The 15,370-nt window shown below is 36.6% G+C and overlaps 1 protein-coding gene across 2 annotated transcripts in view; it reads left to right on the top strand.

The window, feature by feature from the left end:
* Window positions 1–10,594, top strand: part of DNAJC21 (DnaJ heat shock protein family (Hsp40) member C21) — a 28,506-nt gene extending 17,912 nt beyond the window's left edge. The window contains exons 10-13 of one of the 2 annotated variants that reach the window (XR_013532344.1): window positions 2,338–2,510; window positions 5,883–5,958; window positions 6,516–6,907; window positions 8,330–10,594. Coding sequence is in view for 1 of the 2 variants with exons in the window: in XM_008992185.5 (XP_008990433.1) it covers window positions 2,338–2,510; window positions 5,883–5,958; window positions 6,516–6,680 (414 nt within the window). In the remaining variant the exon portion in view is untranslated. Of the gene's footprint in view, window positions 1–2,337; window positions 2,511–5,882; window positions 5,959–6,515 lie in introns of both variants that reach the window. The other variant, XM_008992185.5, reaches the window with a different exon arrangement.
* The last annotated feature ends 4,776 nt before the right edge of the window (window positions 10,595–15,370 follow it).

Genomic DNA, 15,370 nt, shown 5'->3' with positions numbered 1-15,370 from the left:
AAATCAGGAAGTAAAATGCTTCCTCTTTTTTACAAATGTTTGGCTGGTTATGGTTTATAATCAAATTAAAAAATTTTTAACAATATTTCTGTTAAAAAAAACCTGTCCTATTGGGATTTTTATAAAAATTATATTGAATTTGTTCACACTGTAGGTTGTATTGACATCTTAACAAAATTAAATTATTTGACCCTTGACCAAAAAAAAGGAATTAAGTGAGTAAATTGTTACTGGGAACCAGATTCTTTTTTTGTGGGAAGAGGGAAATACAAATATAAATTGAGAGGAAGAATACTGTGGAGTTGGATTGAAGTGGAGATGTTGGTATGAGCTCATGATTTAAAGAAAATAAGTGTGTGAGTAGTGTGCTTTGTGAGGACCTAGAAGCAGTGACACCCCTGGCAGTGAGCATACCTAGTGCACATGTATTGGTTTTTAAGTTCCCTTTCCCATGAAAAGGAAATAGGTTCGCTCTTTGGAGAAGTAGCTGATTTCAGGGTTGAGACTAGGAAAGTGGAAGGTGAGCCTCGAGCATCTTATACTAGAAACTAAGGAAGTGCTCCAAAACTGATGGGGATATGTTAAAAGTACTCAAAATCCAGCTTGCATGCCTGCCAATTTGGGAAAATTTGAGTCATCAAAAGGAGTAAGTGTAATAAATCTTCATACATTGGGTTTGTTTAAAATACATTTGTGTATCTATATTGACTTCAAAAAGAGTGAGAGTTGGCCAGGCGTAGAGGCTCACGCCTATAATCCCAGCACTTTGGAAGGCCAAGGTGGGTGGATCACAAGGTCAGGAGTTCGAGACCAGCTTGGCCAACATGGTGAAACCCCGTCTCTACTAAAAATATAAAAATTAGCCAGGTGTGGTCGCTCACCTGTAATCTCAGGTACTAGGGAGCCTGAGGCAGGAGAATCATTGGAACTCAGGAGGCGGAGGTTGTAGTGAGCCGAGATCGTGCCATTGCACTCCAGCCTGGGTGACAGAACAAGACCCTCAAAAAAAAAAAGTGAGAGTTGGAGAAAGGAGATGGGACAGCTTTATTATTACAGAAGAATATGAATCAGTACAAGTGCAAATGACACAAGTAATAGAGAAAATCACTCTTTTACATCCACCAGTATATAAATGTTCCCAGCAAGAATCATCAGTAGATTCCAAGTACACCCAGTAAATGGTTACTGGGGACAGGATATTCAGACAGTCTCAGAGTCATACTCTGAAGATTACTTATTCATTTTAAAAGGGAAAATATACTTTACAGTTGAAAAATCGGGCAATACCACTCTAACCAAATGATCAAACTTAATAATATCACTGAAAAATGGGACAAACTGGCATTTTGCCTCCCAGGATTATTTTTGTAGTATTATGCTAGAAATGTTTAACCTGAATCTGATCATTTGGAAATAACCAAAGCAAGCCAAATTATGGGACATTCTACAAAATGTCAGATAGCATCATGAAAGACGAAACAAAAATGTGGGAGAACTGTTCTAGAATAAAGGAGATTAAAGATACCTGACAACTAAATACAACATGTGATTTCTGATTATACCCCCTATCCGCATGTTCCTATACAGGAAAAGGAATAATTGGTAAATTTGAATGTGAGTTGTGTAACAGATAGTATCAGCATTAGATTCTTGAGTGTGAGTATTGTGGACCTGCCAAAGAATGTTTTGATTCTTAGGATGTACCTGGCAAAGATTCATATCTGCCTGCAGCTCACTTTCAGATGGCTTGGGGGGAAAGTGTGTGTTGAGAAAGAGAAGAAGGGGAGAGAGCGAGCACAAATGTGGCAAAATGTTGCTCGAAAACAGATGGGTGAACTTAGTGAGGATAGGTGCACCCATCTGTTTTGGATGCTGGCCTCTTTCTTTTATAATGCATGTTTGTTGTTGTGGTTTGTGACTATAGAAAAATAGTTGCTCATTGCTTATCATCTGGAAAATATGAAAAACTATCATTCTTAATTTTTTCTGTAGAGATTCTTAATAATGAATTAAATTGTGATTACACTGTAGGTATATTTTTCTCTCTTCTACTTTTGCTAATATGTTGTATTCTTTTACATAATTGCATATATTCGGAAACATGATACCTAGGCACTTCAGAATTTTTCTTCATATATTTAACCATTCACTTTTTGAACATTTGCATTGTTTCCAGATTTCCCCTAATTTCACATCTCTGTAATGAACAACCATGTTCTCAACTTACCTGTTTCTCCTTTTTATTTCCTGAAGATATATAACTATTTGGCAACATAACATAAAAAGCTAGTAGTAGTATTATATTTATTTTGTAATGGTACATGTTTTATTACCTAGAATTATGATGTCAATTTCAATGTAAATGGAACTGGAGAAGGAGTAAAGGTTGATCCAGAAGATACTAACTTAAATCAAGACAGTGCCAAAGAATTGGAAGATAGTCCCCAGGAAAATGTCAGTGTCACAGAGATCATTAAACCATGTGATGATCCAAAAAGTCAAGCTAAAAGGTAAGTCAGAGTTGCATATTATTTGTAAATGACTGAATATTGATAGTAAGGATATATAAGGATTCATATATCAAATAAAATCTCCTTTCCCATTACTGACCAAGTAATTTAGAGTTATCTGTACATATTTACAGACATATAGATACACACACACACGTATATCAGATGAAGAGCATTGAGAAGAGAATGCTAGAAGAATGTGCCCACACACATCTCAGCAACATGGCCAAAATCAGAAAGAAGGCACTTTGATCCAGTTCTTCTTTCTCTTATCCTGTGCAGTGGCTCTGATTTTGTCCTGGATCATTAACCCTTGACACTCACATGGGAACAAGACTCCTGCTGAGTTCCTGGAGTGTCACTAACCAAATCTCCATGCTCATGACAGCAGCCTTTGTTGGTTCCCACCACTGGAGCAGTGTTGATACTGGCCATCTAGTGAAAAGTGTTTTATTTAAATGTGTGTGTGTGTGTGTGTGTGTGTGTGTAGTATAGTAGTAGTAGTACTACTATAGTATAAATAGTATAAAAAAAAAAACACTTTTATTTTTATTAAAAAATAAAAGTCTTAGATATCAGCTTCAGAGATGTAACTGTCTTTCATAATATAAGTGATGTTCACCAGGAATATTATACTAAATTTGTTAGACATATTTGTGGAATATCTGTGATGGCAGTTTGAAAATTAGTATGTGTTATTTATTGCCTTTTATGCCATTATTTCCTTTTCTTGATGTTTTCAAAGCTGGCAAGTCCTACACAATGATATGTTACACTCCTAACCTGCATCTTTTAAATACGTGGGACATTTAACTTAATACAGACCCTTGGCCTCTGCTTGAAGAATAGTATACTTATAAAGTAGAAGCATTATCATAACTTATTCATTATAACCCATCCTGTCTGTTCTGTACAATATAGCTCCCAGATTTTTACCCTGCAAATTTGGTTAGCACAAATGAGGGAAATTATGAATGCCTAAGGAAAATTGAAATTCATGTAGGAGATGAGTAGAGGAATATTCAGGAGTTCAAGCAGAATTAAGAGTAACCCAACTATACTGCTGGCAGTTTCTGATCTAAATGGTACGGTGGGGAAAAACCCACCAGATCAACAGAAAAGACGTAAGTTTTTAAGAAAAGTAAATTCCTTACATTGAACCAATTTAATTTTATGAAAAGTGCATTACAAAGCCTTTATTTCACTTACTTCTCTATGGGACTGTTGAAATGTTTGTCAGACTGGATTTCTTTCAAAAAGTTAATGTTAGGCTGGGTGCGGTGGCTCACACCTGTAATCCATCACTTTGGGAGGCCGAGGGGGACAGATCACGAGGTCAGAAGTTCAAGACCAGCTGGCCAATATGGTGAAACCCCGTCTTTACTAAAGAATACAAAAATTAGCCTGAGTGTGGTGATGCGCGCCTCTCCTGGCGACTCAGGAGGCTGAGGCAGGAGAATCACTTGAACATGAGAGGTGGAGGTTGCTGTGAGTGAAGATCGTGCTACTGCATTCCAGCCTGGGCAAGAGTGAGACTCCATCTCAAAAAAAAAAAAGTTAATGTTTTTGGGGAACCATACTTCATGACAAGATTATTTATGATTACTATTGGTTGGTTATAAGATGGTTTGCTTTGTTCGTTAGTACTTTACTTTTTTTTTTTGGAAACAGAGCCTTGCTCTGTCGCCCAGGCTAGAATGCAGTGGTGCAATCTTGGCTCACTGCAGTCTCTACCTCCTGGGTTCAAGTGATTCTCTTGCCTCCACCTCCTCAGTAACTGGGATTACAAGGGCCTGCCACCACACCCAGCTAATTTTTTGTATTTTTATTAGAGATGGGGGTTTTACCATGTTGGCCAAGGTGATTTCAAGCTCCTGACCTCCGGTGATCCCACCTCAGCCTCCCAAAGTGCTGGGATTATAGGTGTGAGCCACCACACGCAGTAGTGCTTTGCTTTTTATGGAAACACTGTATACAACATTCAGAGATATTTTAAGCGCCTTGTTTTCACTTTGTTTCAGCTGTTTTAAGTAAATTCCTTAATTTTTGTGCCAAATTTGATATTTGAATTTTGAAGTTGCTTTTTTTTTTTTTTTTTTTTAATGAATGAATTTTTTTTGCATTTTATTTTTTTTTATTTTTTTTATTTTTTGATTTTTATTGGATTATAGGTTTTGGGGTACATGAGCAGAGCATGCAAGACAGTTGCGTAGGTACACACATGGCAGTGTGCTTTGCTTTTCTTCTCCCCTTCACCCACATTTGGCATTTCTCCCCAGGCTATCCCTCCCCCCCTCCCCCTCCCACTGGCCCTCCCCTTTTCCCCCCAATAGACCCCAGTGTTTAGTACTCCCCTTTCTGTGTCCATGTGTTCTCATTTTTCATCACCCACCTATGAGTGAGAATATGCGGTGTTTCATTTTCTGTTCTTGTGTCAGTTTGCTGAGGATGATGTTTTCCAGATTCATCCATGTCCCTACAAACGACACGAACTCATCATTTCTGATTGCTGCATAATATTCCATGGTGTATATGTGCCACATTTTTCCAATCCAGTCTATTATCAATGGGCATTTGGGTTGATTCCAGGTCTTTGCTATTGTAAACAGTGCTGCAATGAACATTCGTGTACATGTGTCCTTATAGTAGAACGATTTATAGTCTTTTGGATATATACCCAGTAATGGGATTGCTGGGTCAAATGGAATTTCTATTTCTAAGGCCTTGAGGAATCGCCACACTGTCTTCCACAATGGTTGAACTAATTTACACTCCCACCAACAGTGTAAAAGTGTTCCTTTTTCTCCACATCCTCTCCAGCATCTGTTGTCTCCAAATTTTTTAATGATCGCCATTCTAACTGGCGTGAGATGGTATCTCAATGTGGTTTTGATTTGCATCTCTCTGATGATCAGTGACGATGAGCATTTTTTCATATGATTGTTGGCCTCATATATGTCTTCTTTCATAAAGTATCTGTTCATATCCTTTGCCCACTTTTGAATGGGCTTGTTTGTTTTTTTCCTGTAAATCTGCTTGAGTTGTTTGTAAATTCTGGATATCAGCCCTTTGTCATGAAGTTGCTTTTTAAAGTTCATTTGAGATGTAAAGATTAATTAAATTGTCTTTAAAATTAATGAACTGGGAGCTGCAGTGGCTCAGGCCAGGTGTCCTAGCACTTGAGGAGGCGAGGCTATGCGTTTGAGGCCAGACTGGGCAACATAAGGACCTCTCATTCATTTAAAAAAAAAAAAAATTAATGAATTAACCTTTAAAGTGCATCTCACTCTTTTGAGTGTTCTTGAGAGCACTCAAATGGTGATTAAAAGGAGTATGTTATTTTTGGATTATGCCAAATTATTTATCTTCCAGTGTTCCCAAACCCAAAGGAAAGAAAACCAAAGATACGAAGAAACCTGTCAAAGTACCTGCTGAACCACAAACAATGGTAGGTCAAAATTATATTTATATCTCTTTAGCAGATCTTGCTATTTAAGCTGTATAATGATCTAAAGATGTAAATGGCGAGCCATTCCCCAAAGAACCTGCAAAGATGTGGATCTGTCAACAGTTTTGCTTGATAAAGGTAGGATTTGTATATATAATTTATTTTTTTACATTAAATTAAAAAGATGTACATTGGAAATGCTAGATGGTACTTAGAATAGTTACTATTATTTTCCATTACTTTTCAATCTAAAGCCTTGGTGATAAGAATTACATGTCAAGTTCTGGAGATTAATTGTGAAGCATAAACTCTTCCTCTGTTCTACTAGACCATGAGGTACATGCTATTGAAAGCCTCAGGACCCTTGAAGTTAATTGTGTTAGTGGGATTTAACCTCCAAGAACATCTGCCTTTGTTGAACCTCTTTATTAGCTGTCCATTCTGTTAAAACATCTTTATTTTACAATTGTTTGATGCTTTATCTTGACATTAAAACCTAAAACACTAGTTTCAAGTGATAACACTTGCTTTTATTTATGATTTTTTGCCCTTCTCAGAGTGATGTTCTTATCAACTGTACAACCTGCCATAGTGAATTTCCATCTCGGAATAAACTTTTTGACCATCTGAAGGCTACAGGTCATGCAAGAGCCCCTTCATCATCATCTTTAAACAGTGCAACAAGTAGTCGAAGCAAGAAAGAGAAACGTAAAAACAGATAGAGATTCTGCCTATGCTTTTGTTTGACTGTCTCTAGTTTTGAAACCAAAAAACTGAACTGAAATCATCTAAAGAGTTAAAATTTCAGTGATCTGCAATTAATTGCATTGTGGAAGATTATTTTTATCTTATAAAAACTTTTTTGTTCAATATATATATATTTTAAATATTTCACTAGTGATTGAATTCTACTTTTGCCATCTGAATTGACTTGAATGTCTTAAAACAGGTAAATACTGTAAAGTGTGTATTCTTGATGTTTGTTGGCTCCTGTGGATAGAAATATACAGGGAGAATTACATTATTTTAACACATAGAAGTGCTCCTTTCTGCTTTATTTTGTGAATTTTACATTATTGTTATTTATTTAATGCTTTTATGTTTTGTTAATGCTTTATAATATGTCAAAAAAAACTTGCATCTTTTAAAAAGCATCATAGATCATTTTTCCACCTGACATCATGACACTGGCTCTGATTTTTAAAATTATTTTTAAATAACTGATTATTGATTAATGTATTTTTTTCCTCAAGAACAGTGATAGAAACTAATTGAACATTTGTGGTTGTCTTTCAAGAATAGTATCTCTTCAATATTTTACTATGTTGATTTAATTTGATATTTTACTGGTTTACCAGCAAGGTATATTGTTCAGTTTTTTGCTCCTATTTAAATTGTGGAGGTGAAAGCAAATTAGTTCACATGGCACGTCCTCCCTAGGCACAGTGACAGCTATAAAGTAGGATGGAACAAGGTAGCAGATGGTACAGAATTTATACTATTTAACAAGAGATGTGTTTATTCTTCATTGGGTTTTTTCTTCACTATTTTCAGAAGTTTTTTTTTTCTATCACTCAATGGAGAAAAATTTTATTAATAATGAAAGATTTTGTGATAGAGCTGATGCTTATACCATCTATTTTATAGCAATGATGAATATTAACACAAAAGAAATATAGAGAACTGTTATAACTGAGAGTGATGAGTTGATCATTGATTAGTGATGAGTCCATTTTTAGGATGTTTTAGTCAGTTCTTTTAATTGGTCTTGAAAGTAATTTTAAACTAACTGACTTGAAATGTATACTTTCTGTACAGTAAAGTTAGTGCTTTCCATATATCCTTGAATCTTCAGATGAATGATATGAATGAATTTTCAGTTATAGATCAGCTCTAAAACACTCGAGTCCCTAAAGGCAAGACCTTTTCTGATAGCTTCATGGATAGTATTGATGATTGGGCTTCTTCTATGTTACTGACTTAAAAAAAAGTATTTGAACCTTAAATTTTTTTCTTTTCCATTTTGAGATATATTTTTTACTTTACTTTCATACCTTTCTATTTCTTGCTAATTTCTATCACTAATTCCTCATAACTGTCCCTGCTCCCCTTCTTGATCTCTTTAGGGAGAATACTAGCTAGCTTTGTATCTTCTGATCTCTCATCCCGAGACTTCATCTGAATCTGCTGTACCTTCTTATCTAAACTAGATGAATTGGCCATAATTATGAATAGGAATAGTAATGAACCAGAGGACATACTAGTCACATGTTATTATACAGTAAAAAATATGAAGTCATCTTGAAAGGCAAATAATGTATTGCAGATGTCCCTTACGACTTCTTTGCTTTCTCTTGTACCGAACATGCAGGTATTTCATTTGTTTCCTGAGCATTGATTGGAGTTACTTGTCACTTTTATTCAGATCAACAAAAACCAACCATAATTTTCAAGGGATCTTCATGGTTGTGACTGGAAGCTGACCTGAATCTTGTGTTTCATCCTTTGTGATGTCAAAAAATCATCTAGTTTCTCAGAACTTTTTCTTGTCTCTAACACAGTTCTTAGCATTATAATATTGTCTCCATTCATCATCCATTGATCATAGGATCATTATGAAGGTCAAATAAAATAGTATATATGAAAATGCTTTTTAAACACAAAAGCTTTATACAAAATATTGTTGAATTTAAATAAGGTAAATCTTTTTTAGTTTATATATTTGCAGACTAAAGTGTAGATGTTGGATTAAATGGGCAATTAAGTTTTACAGGAATTTACTTCCTAAGTCTATATCTGAAGAGGAACATACCATATATTATACTAAGGGTAAAATATTTTTGGTGAATTGCAGACATTTAATTTCACTTGTCTGAGGCAAAACAATCAAATACCTGGGCATGCATTTTACATTGATCTCATTAGAGGTCAGTGCTAAGTATCTATCTTGATTGGAGTTAGCTCCAATGTGGAGATTCATAGAATGAGGGTTCCAGGAGATGGTTAGGGAAATCCCATTTTCTTTCTGTAATTCATTAAATGGTGCCAAAGCTGGGGGTTCCCTATAAAGCCCATTTGGACTTTTCTCTGCTTCAAAATAAGAGCAGGATCATTAGCTCTAGCCAAGCATTTTTCTAATTCCTGCCTTTGGCCACAAAGAAGAAAAAGCAGATCTGTGAATGAATTAGTGGAAGGTCAGTCACATCAGAGCTCATGTCCTAGTAACTGCTGGTGAGGTAATATTGGTATTTTGGTACCATGAGAAGACATATGAAGAACTTCATCAGAAGTTTTAATTTTCTCTAAGTTTTCCCCTACAAAATTTTCCAAATTGGAAACTACTCTTGTAGAAGATTATCTGTAAAATTGTGGTTTAACTCATGCAGAAAATTCTTATAGCAAGGCATAGTTTCATTTTAGCATACTCCCAAAAGCCCATGAATACTCTGTGTAACCTTCAACATAAAATAATGAAGAGAACTTTTAGACTCTTATGAATTCCTAAAATTACTATTTATGTGGTGGAAGTTCTGTTTCCTATAACCTGCAATGCTGAAGTATCACTATTCAATTCCCATTCCTTATCTGTTAAGTTTAATGCCTTTATACTAAAATTATAGACTCTTGGGATTGGAGAGGAAAATAGAGGTGATTTTCAAATTTCTTGTTCCATGGAAGAGGAAGCTGAGCTCAGGGATATATGAGCTTTACAGCCACAGGTGTTTAGAGGCTGCTGCCATTAAAACAAGGCAGATGCCTGGACTCCCAACTCAGTAGGCCTTCTCTTACACCCCAAAATGTGTTACAGGGGAGAAAAAGATTACTTTTAAGAAAAAGCAAGATAATTTTGAAGAAGGGCAAGAGGGAGAGGCATGAACTTGTCCTAACAATATCAAAGAATATTTTATATGTATACCAGTTAAAGCAGTGTCTGGCTGTTGCCAGTAGAGGTCAGTCAAGGAATCCCTGATAAGAATAAAGAGCCCAGAAACAGGTCCATGTTTATATGGGAACTTGATTTTTGACAGATGGGGCAAGCTCTGTGGGGAAAACAATATGTACTACCTTCTACCCTTCCCCAAAAACAAATGGTTTAAAGACCTAAGTATGAAAAGCAAAACTTTTAAATAAGAATCTATAAGGTTATTTTTGATTTTGCAAATGGGAAGGATTTTTTAAAAACAAGATGCAAAAGCACACAGGAAAAAAGGACTGCGTAAAAAAGGCTTCTATAGAACAATAGACACTGTAAATAAAAGAACAAGCTACAGACAGGAAGGAAATGTTTGCACTTCATTTAACTGACAAAGGATTTGTATCTGGAATACATTAAAAAAATGAAAGAAACTCATACAAAAGCCACTGAGAAAATGACAACCATGCATTAGAACAACAATTCTCAAAACTTATGGTCTCAAGATTCCTTTACACTCTTCAAAAGTGAGAACTCCAAAGTGTTTTTGTGTATGTGGGTTAAATCTATTGATATTTTCTGTTAGAATTCAAAAATTAGTTATTAAAAAATAAGAAAAATGACTAGTTTTCAAAGCAAAAGCTTAATGAGAAGAGTGGCATTGTTTTACATTTTTACAAATCTCTTTAACGTTTAGCTTAATAAAAGATAGCTGGCCTCTCATACCTGTTTCTGCAATCTGTCTACTGCTGTGTGTTTCGGTTGAAGTATGTGAAGGAGAAAATCAGCCTTACATGGATAGGTAATTGTAAAAAAAAAAAAAAGGGACCTTGCATACCCACTGAATGGGTCTCAGGGAATCCCTAGGGTACTTGGACCACACTTAGGACTGCTGCGTTAGAAAAATGGATAAACTTTATGAACAGAAAAAGCCTGAATAGTCAAAAAAGTGGAAAGATTATTACTGCCTGATAATAAGTGAAATGGGACCTAATGTTTTCATGCTTTCAGATTAGCAAAAGTTAAAAAGTCACAAGATCTAGTGTTGGTGAGAATGGAGCAGTGGGAACAAACTCACTTCTTTTGGAGTAAAAGGTTCAATTTGATGATGTCTAAGAAAGCTGAAGTTGGCATATTCTGTGACCCAACAATTCTAGGTATACACTTAGAGTCTTACTTCTCAAAGTGTGGGCCACAGAGCAGCGATATGGGCTTCACCTGGGAAGCTGGCACCTCTCAGCTCCTGACCTGGAGTTGCTGCATCAGACTCTGTGGTTAAGATTTCTTAGGTGACTCATGCTCGTGAAAGCGTGAGAAGCAATCCTCTAGAGAAACCATGCACAAGTGTACAAGGAGATGTACAAGAAGGCTCACAGCTGAATTGTTTGTATCCAGGAAAAGTTGGAAATAACCTAAATGTTCATGAGCAAGAAAATGGATAAATAAATTGTGGCCTATTATAGATGGTAGACAGTTGGAGCAGTTAAAAGGAATGAACTTGATCTGTAATGTGGATGGCCCTTGAAAAAATAATGAATGAAAATGGCTGTCACAGAAGGTGAAATGCATGTCTTTTATACTGTTTAAAAAAACACTATGTGGATTGTTAGTTTTAGAAAGAAGATATAGAAACATGAGAAAGCAGTTGCCCTGAACTCAGAAGAGTAGAACTGCTCGTGGCTGCAAAAGGGCTCTCTTCTGTGTCATTTTTTTTTCCCCCTAAAGATCAGAAGGAAGATGTAAACATTTATTAAATTCTGGTTGGTGGGTCCATGGGGATTTGTTACTCTGATTCTCACAAATACTTCAACTTCAAGAAAAGTACAGATGAATGTCCCACTTTGCTAGCAGAATATATACACCTGCATGAAAGGGAGAGATGAAAGGATTTAAGTTCTACTTATTCCTGGCACACTCCTTAAGTACACTGTGGCAGAAGCTATTGTCTCTCAATATTCATTCTCCTTTTTAGAACTCTGATTTTCAGGTAAGTGCAAGGCCACCCAGAATATAAGGATTAGTTTCCCAGCCTCCCTTGCAATCAGATCTGACCTGTGACTGGAGCAATGTTTGGGACATGTCCTTAAAAATATGGACATGTCCTTATTCCTTACTTCTGCCAGCTAAAATGAAGAGGTAATGGCTGGACCTCTGGACCCTATCTGGGATCATGAAGCCACAGAGGGCAAAGCAACAAAAGCATAGGAGCTTCTACCCTTGACACTTCAGAGGGACCCTAGGAGCCCCGCAACTGTACCTCTGCACTGGAGAGAAGAAAACTACGTTTCTGAAGCCACTGCTGTTTTGACCTGTCACAGATAACAAATCCTGATTCATTCATGTTTCCACATGTGTACAGTTACCTAAATGAGAGGTCTAGGGTCAAGGGCATATGGGCGTTTAACTCTCAGATCTTACATTGAATTCCAGTCTTGTGTTAACATGGTTTTAAGCCAGTCATTTAAACTCTTAAAACGATTTAAAAAAAAACTAAAAATAAGTGAGACCAATCTGGCAGAATTGTGAAGATTAGAGTCTTAAATGTGCACACAGTGCTTGGCACATAGTAGGCATTCAATAATTGTTAGCTTTCATTTACTTAAAAAATCTCACAGTATTCTTGCTTCATTTAACTGTTCACTTTGTTTTCTGAAAGAATCCCAACAATGAAGTAATCTGGTGAGGAATCAGTGATTAAATTGATCCTGTACTGTTTTTTTTTTTGAGACAGGGCTGACTGTTGCCCAGATTGGAGTGCAGTGGCATGATCTGGGCTTACTGAAACCTCTACCTCCCAGGTTCAAGTAATACTCCTGCCTCAATCTCTCAAGTAGGTGGGAGTATAGGCATGCACCACCATGCCAGCTAATCTTTGTATTTTTAGTAGAGACAGGTTTCCACCATGTTGGCCAGGCTGGTCTGGAATTCCTGGCCTCAAGTGATCCATCTGCCTTGGCCTCCCAAAGGCCTGAGCCACTGTGCCTGGCTTGTACTGTATTTTTTAAAAGACACTGTTGCATATATGAAATTCTTTCTGGCTCAAATGGAAGAAAATTTTTAAAGGCTAAAGTTAGAAGCTGTCTTGAGGATCAGTGATCCTTAATTATGTTAGAAGGCTCAGTACATTTTTACAGATAATTACTTTGCCATTAAAACTAGTTAGAGGGCCCCACATCAGTGAGGTCCTTTTAGATACCAAGTGCCATCTGATAATAGAAAAGGCTCGAATTATTTTTTGCACTGCAAATCATTTGAATGTTACTTAGGGAAAATGTCTTTTCTAATGATTTCTGAAAATGAAAAGGTCACAGAAATGCAGCATTTAGAGAAAGTGGTATATAGTTTACAGATCTCTTCAGATGCTTGTTTTCAAACAAAGAACTCATACTTTTGTGAATCCAAAGGTTACAATTGTCTCAGCTTATTGTGAAGCAGAATTCCCAACAGTTCCATCCAAAAATGGAATTGGTATCAGCATTGGTGAGCTCTCTGTACCAGTGAGTGTACAGTCAGAGACTGGCCAGTCCTGTTACACTGTAGAAGGATGTAACAGCAGCTGCCATGGCCAGTAGATGGTCCTTCTGCACTTCCAGAGGCCCATGAGTTTGATGATGAGGCAGCAGATTTGAAATCTTTCTACTGTTTTTTGGAGACAAGGTCTCACTCTGTTATCCAGGCTGGAGTGCAGTGGTGTGATCTTGGCTCATTGCATCCTCTACTCGGGTTCAGATGATTCTCAACCTCAGCCTCCTGAGTAGCTGGGATTACAGGTGCATGCCACCACACCTGGCTAGAGTTTTTTTTTTTTTTGTATTTTTTGGTAGAGACAATTTCACCATGTTGGCCAGGCTGGTCTCGAACTCCTGATGTCAAGTGATCCACCCACCTTAGCCTCCCAAAGTGCTAAGATTACAGGTGTGAGCCACTGCTCCTGGTCCTTTCCTACTTTTTTGATGTAGGCTTTTATTACTGTACAACTTCCCTCTTAGCACTGCTTTTGATATATCCCATAGGTTTTGGTATTTTGCATTTCCATTTTCATTTATTGCAATAATTTTTTAAAAATTTAAGAACATGTTGCTTAATTTCCATGTGTTTGTATAGTTTCCCAAGTTCCTCTTGTTACTAATTTCTAGTTTTATTCTGTTTGTTGTGCTCTGAGGAAACATTAGATATGATTTCAATTTTTAATTTTTTTTAACTTTTTTTGTGGCCTGATACAATAGGGAACCTCAAAAAGTTTGTGAAAAAAATGTAATTAAAAGATAATATATAAACTATATTTCTCAAAATAAACTCCGTCCTGGCCAGGCACGGTGGCTCATGCCTATAATTCCAGTACTTTGGGAGACCGAGGCAGGCAGGCCACTGAGCCCGGGAGTATGAGACGAGCCTGGCCAACATGGCAAAACCTCATTTCTACTAAAAATGTAAAAAGTAGCTGGATGTGGTTGTGTGCACCTATGGTCCGAGCTACTCAGAAGGCTGAAGCAGGAGAATCACTTGAACCCAGGAGGCAGAGGCAGTGGGCTGAGATCATACCACTACACTCCAGAGTGGGTGACAGAAAAAGAAAATCTCCATCCTGTTCAAAACACTTTTGTAAGTGACATTATCAGCCATTTAGTTCAGCCCTACAGAAGTGAGGATCCTGCAACTTTAACTATTTCATTGCAGTATTTTTTTCAATATTAACTGAAGAAAAATGGATATCTTTTAGGTTTTTTTAAGATTAGCAAACAAAAAAATTAGGAGCCAAATTAGAACTGTAAGGTGTACGCCTAATAATTTTCCATAGAAACAAAATTTATCTTATCTGATGGAGAAATCAGTGGAAGCATTGTGGTGGAGAATAACTCTCTGGTGATGCTATACTGGGCATTTTTTGACTGAAACTTTGGCTAACTTTCTTAAAACACTTTCATAATAAACAGATGTTATTATTCTTTGGCCTTCCAGAAAGTCAACGTGCAAAATTCCTTTAGTGTCAAAAAGAAAAACTTGCCACGACCTTTGCTCTTGACCAGTCCACTCTCGCTTTGACTGGAGCACTTTTACCTCTTCATAGCCACTGCTTCGATTGTGCTTTATCTTCAGGATAGTACTGGGAAAGCCATGTTCCATCTTTTGTTATAATTTTTTGAAGCTATGCTTTAGGATCTTGATTTTACTTAAAAAAATTCTATTGAAAGTTTTGCTCTTGTTTGTTGCTGATTACAGTGTAATGATTTTGGTTCCCATCTGGTGAAAGTTTGTTCAGCTTTAATTTTTCAGTCAGAATTGGTTGAAGTCTGAAACAATTGAGATGTCTATGGTGTTGGCTATCATTTCTTCTGTTAATTGCTGATTCTCTTCAAATAGGGCACAACAAGATGAGTTTTTTCCTTGCACATTAATGTGAATGGTCTGCTACTGCAGGCTTCATCTCCAACACCATCTTGTCCCTTCTTAAAATGAATTATCCATTTATAAACGGCTAATTTTGTTGTAGATACAGGG

This window comes from Callithrix jacchus, chromosome 2 (assembly GCF_049354715.1).
Source record: "Callithrix jacchus isolate 240 chromosome 2, calJac240_pri, whole genome shotgun sequence".
Taxonomy (NCBI): domain Eukaryota; kingdom Metazoa; phylum Chordata; class Mammalia; order Primates; family Cebidae; genus Callithrix; species Callithrix jacchus.
This window is presented reverse-complemented; position numbering and strand designations above follow the sequence as displayed.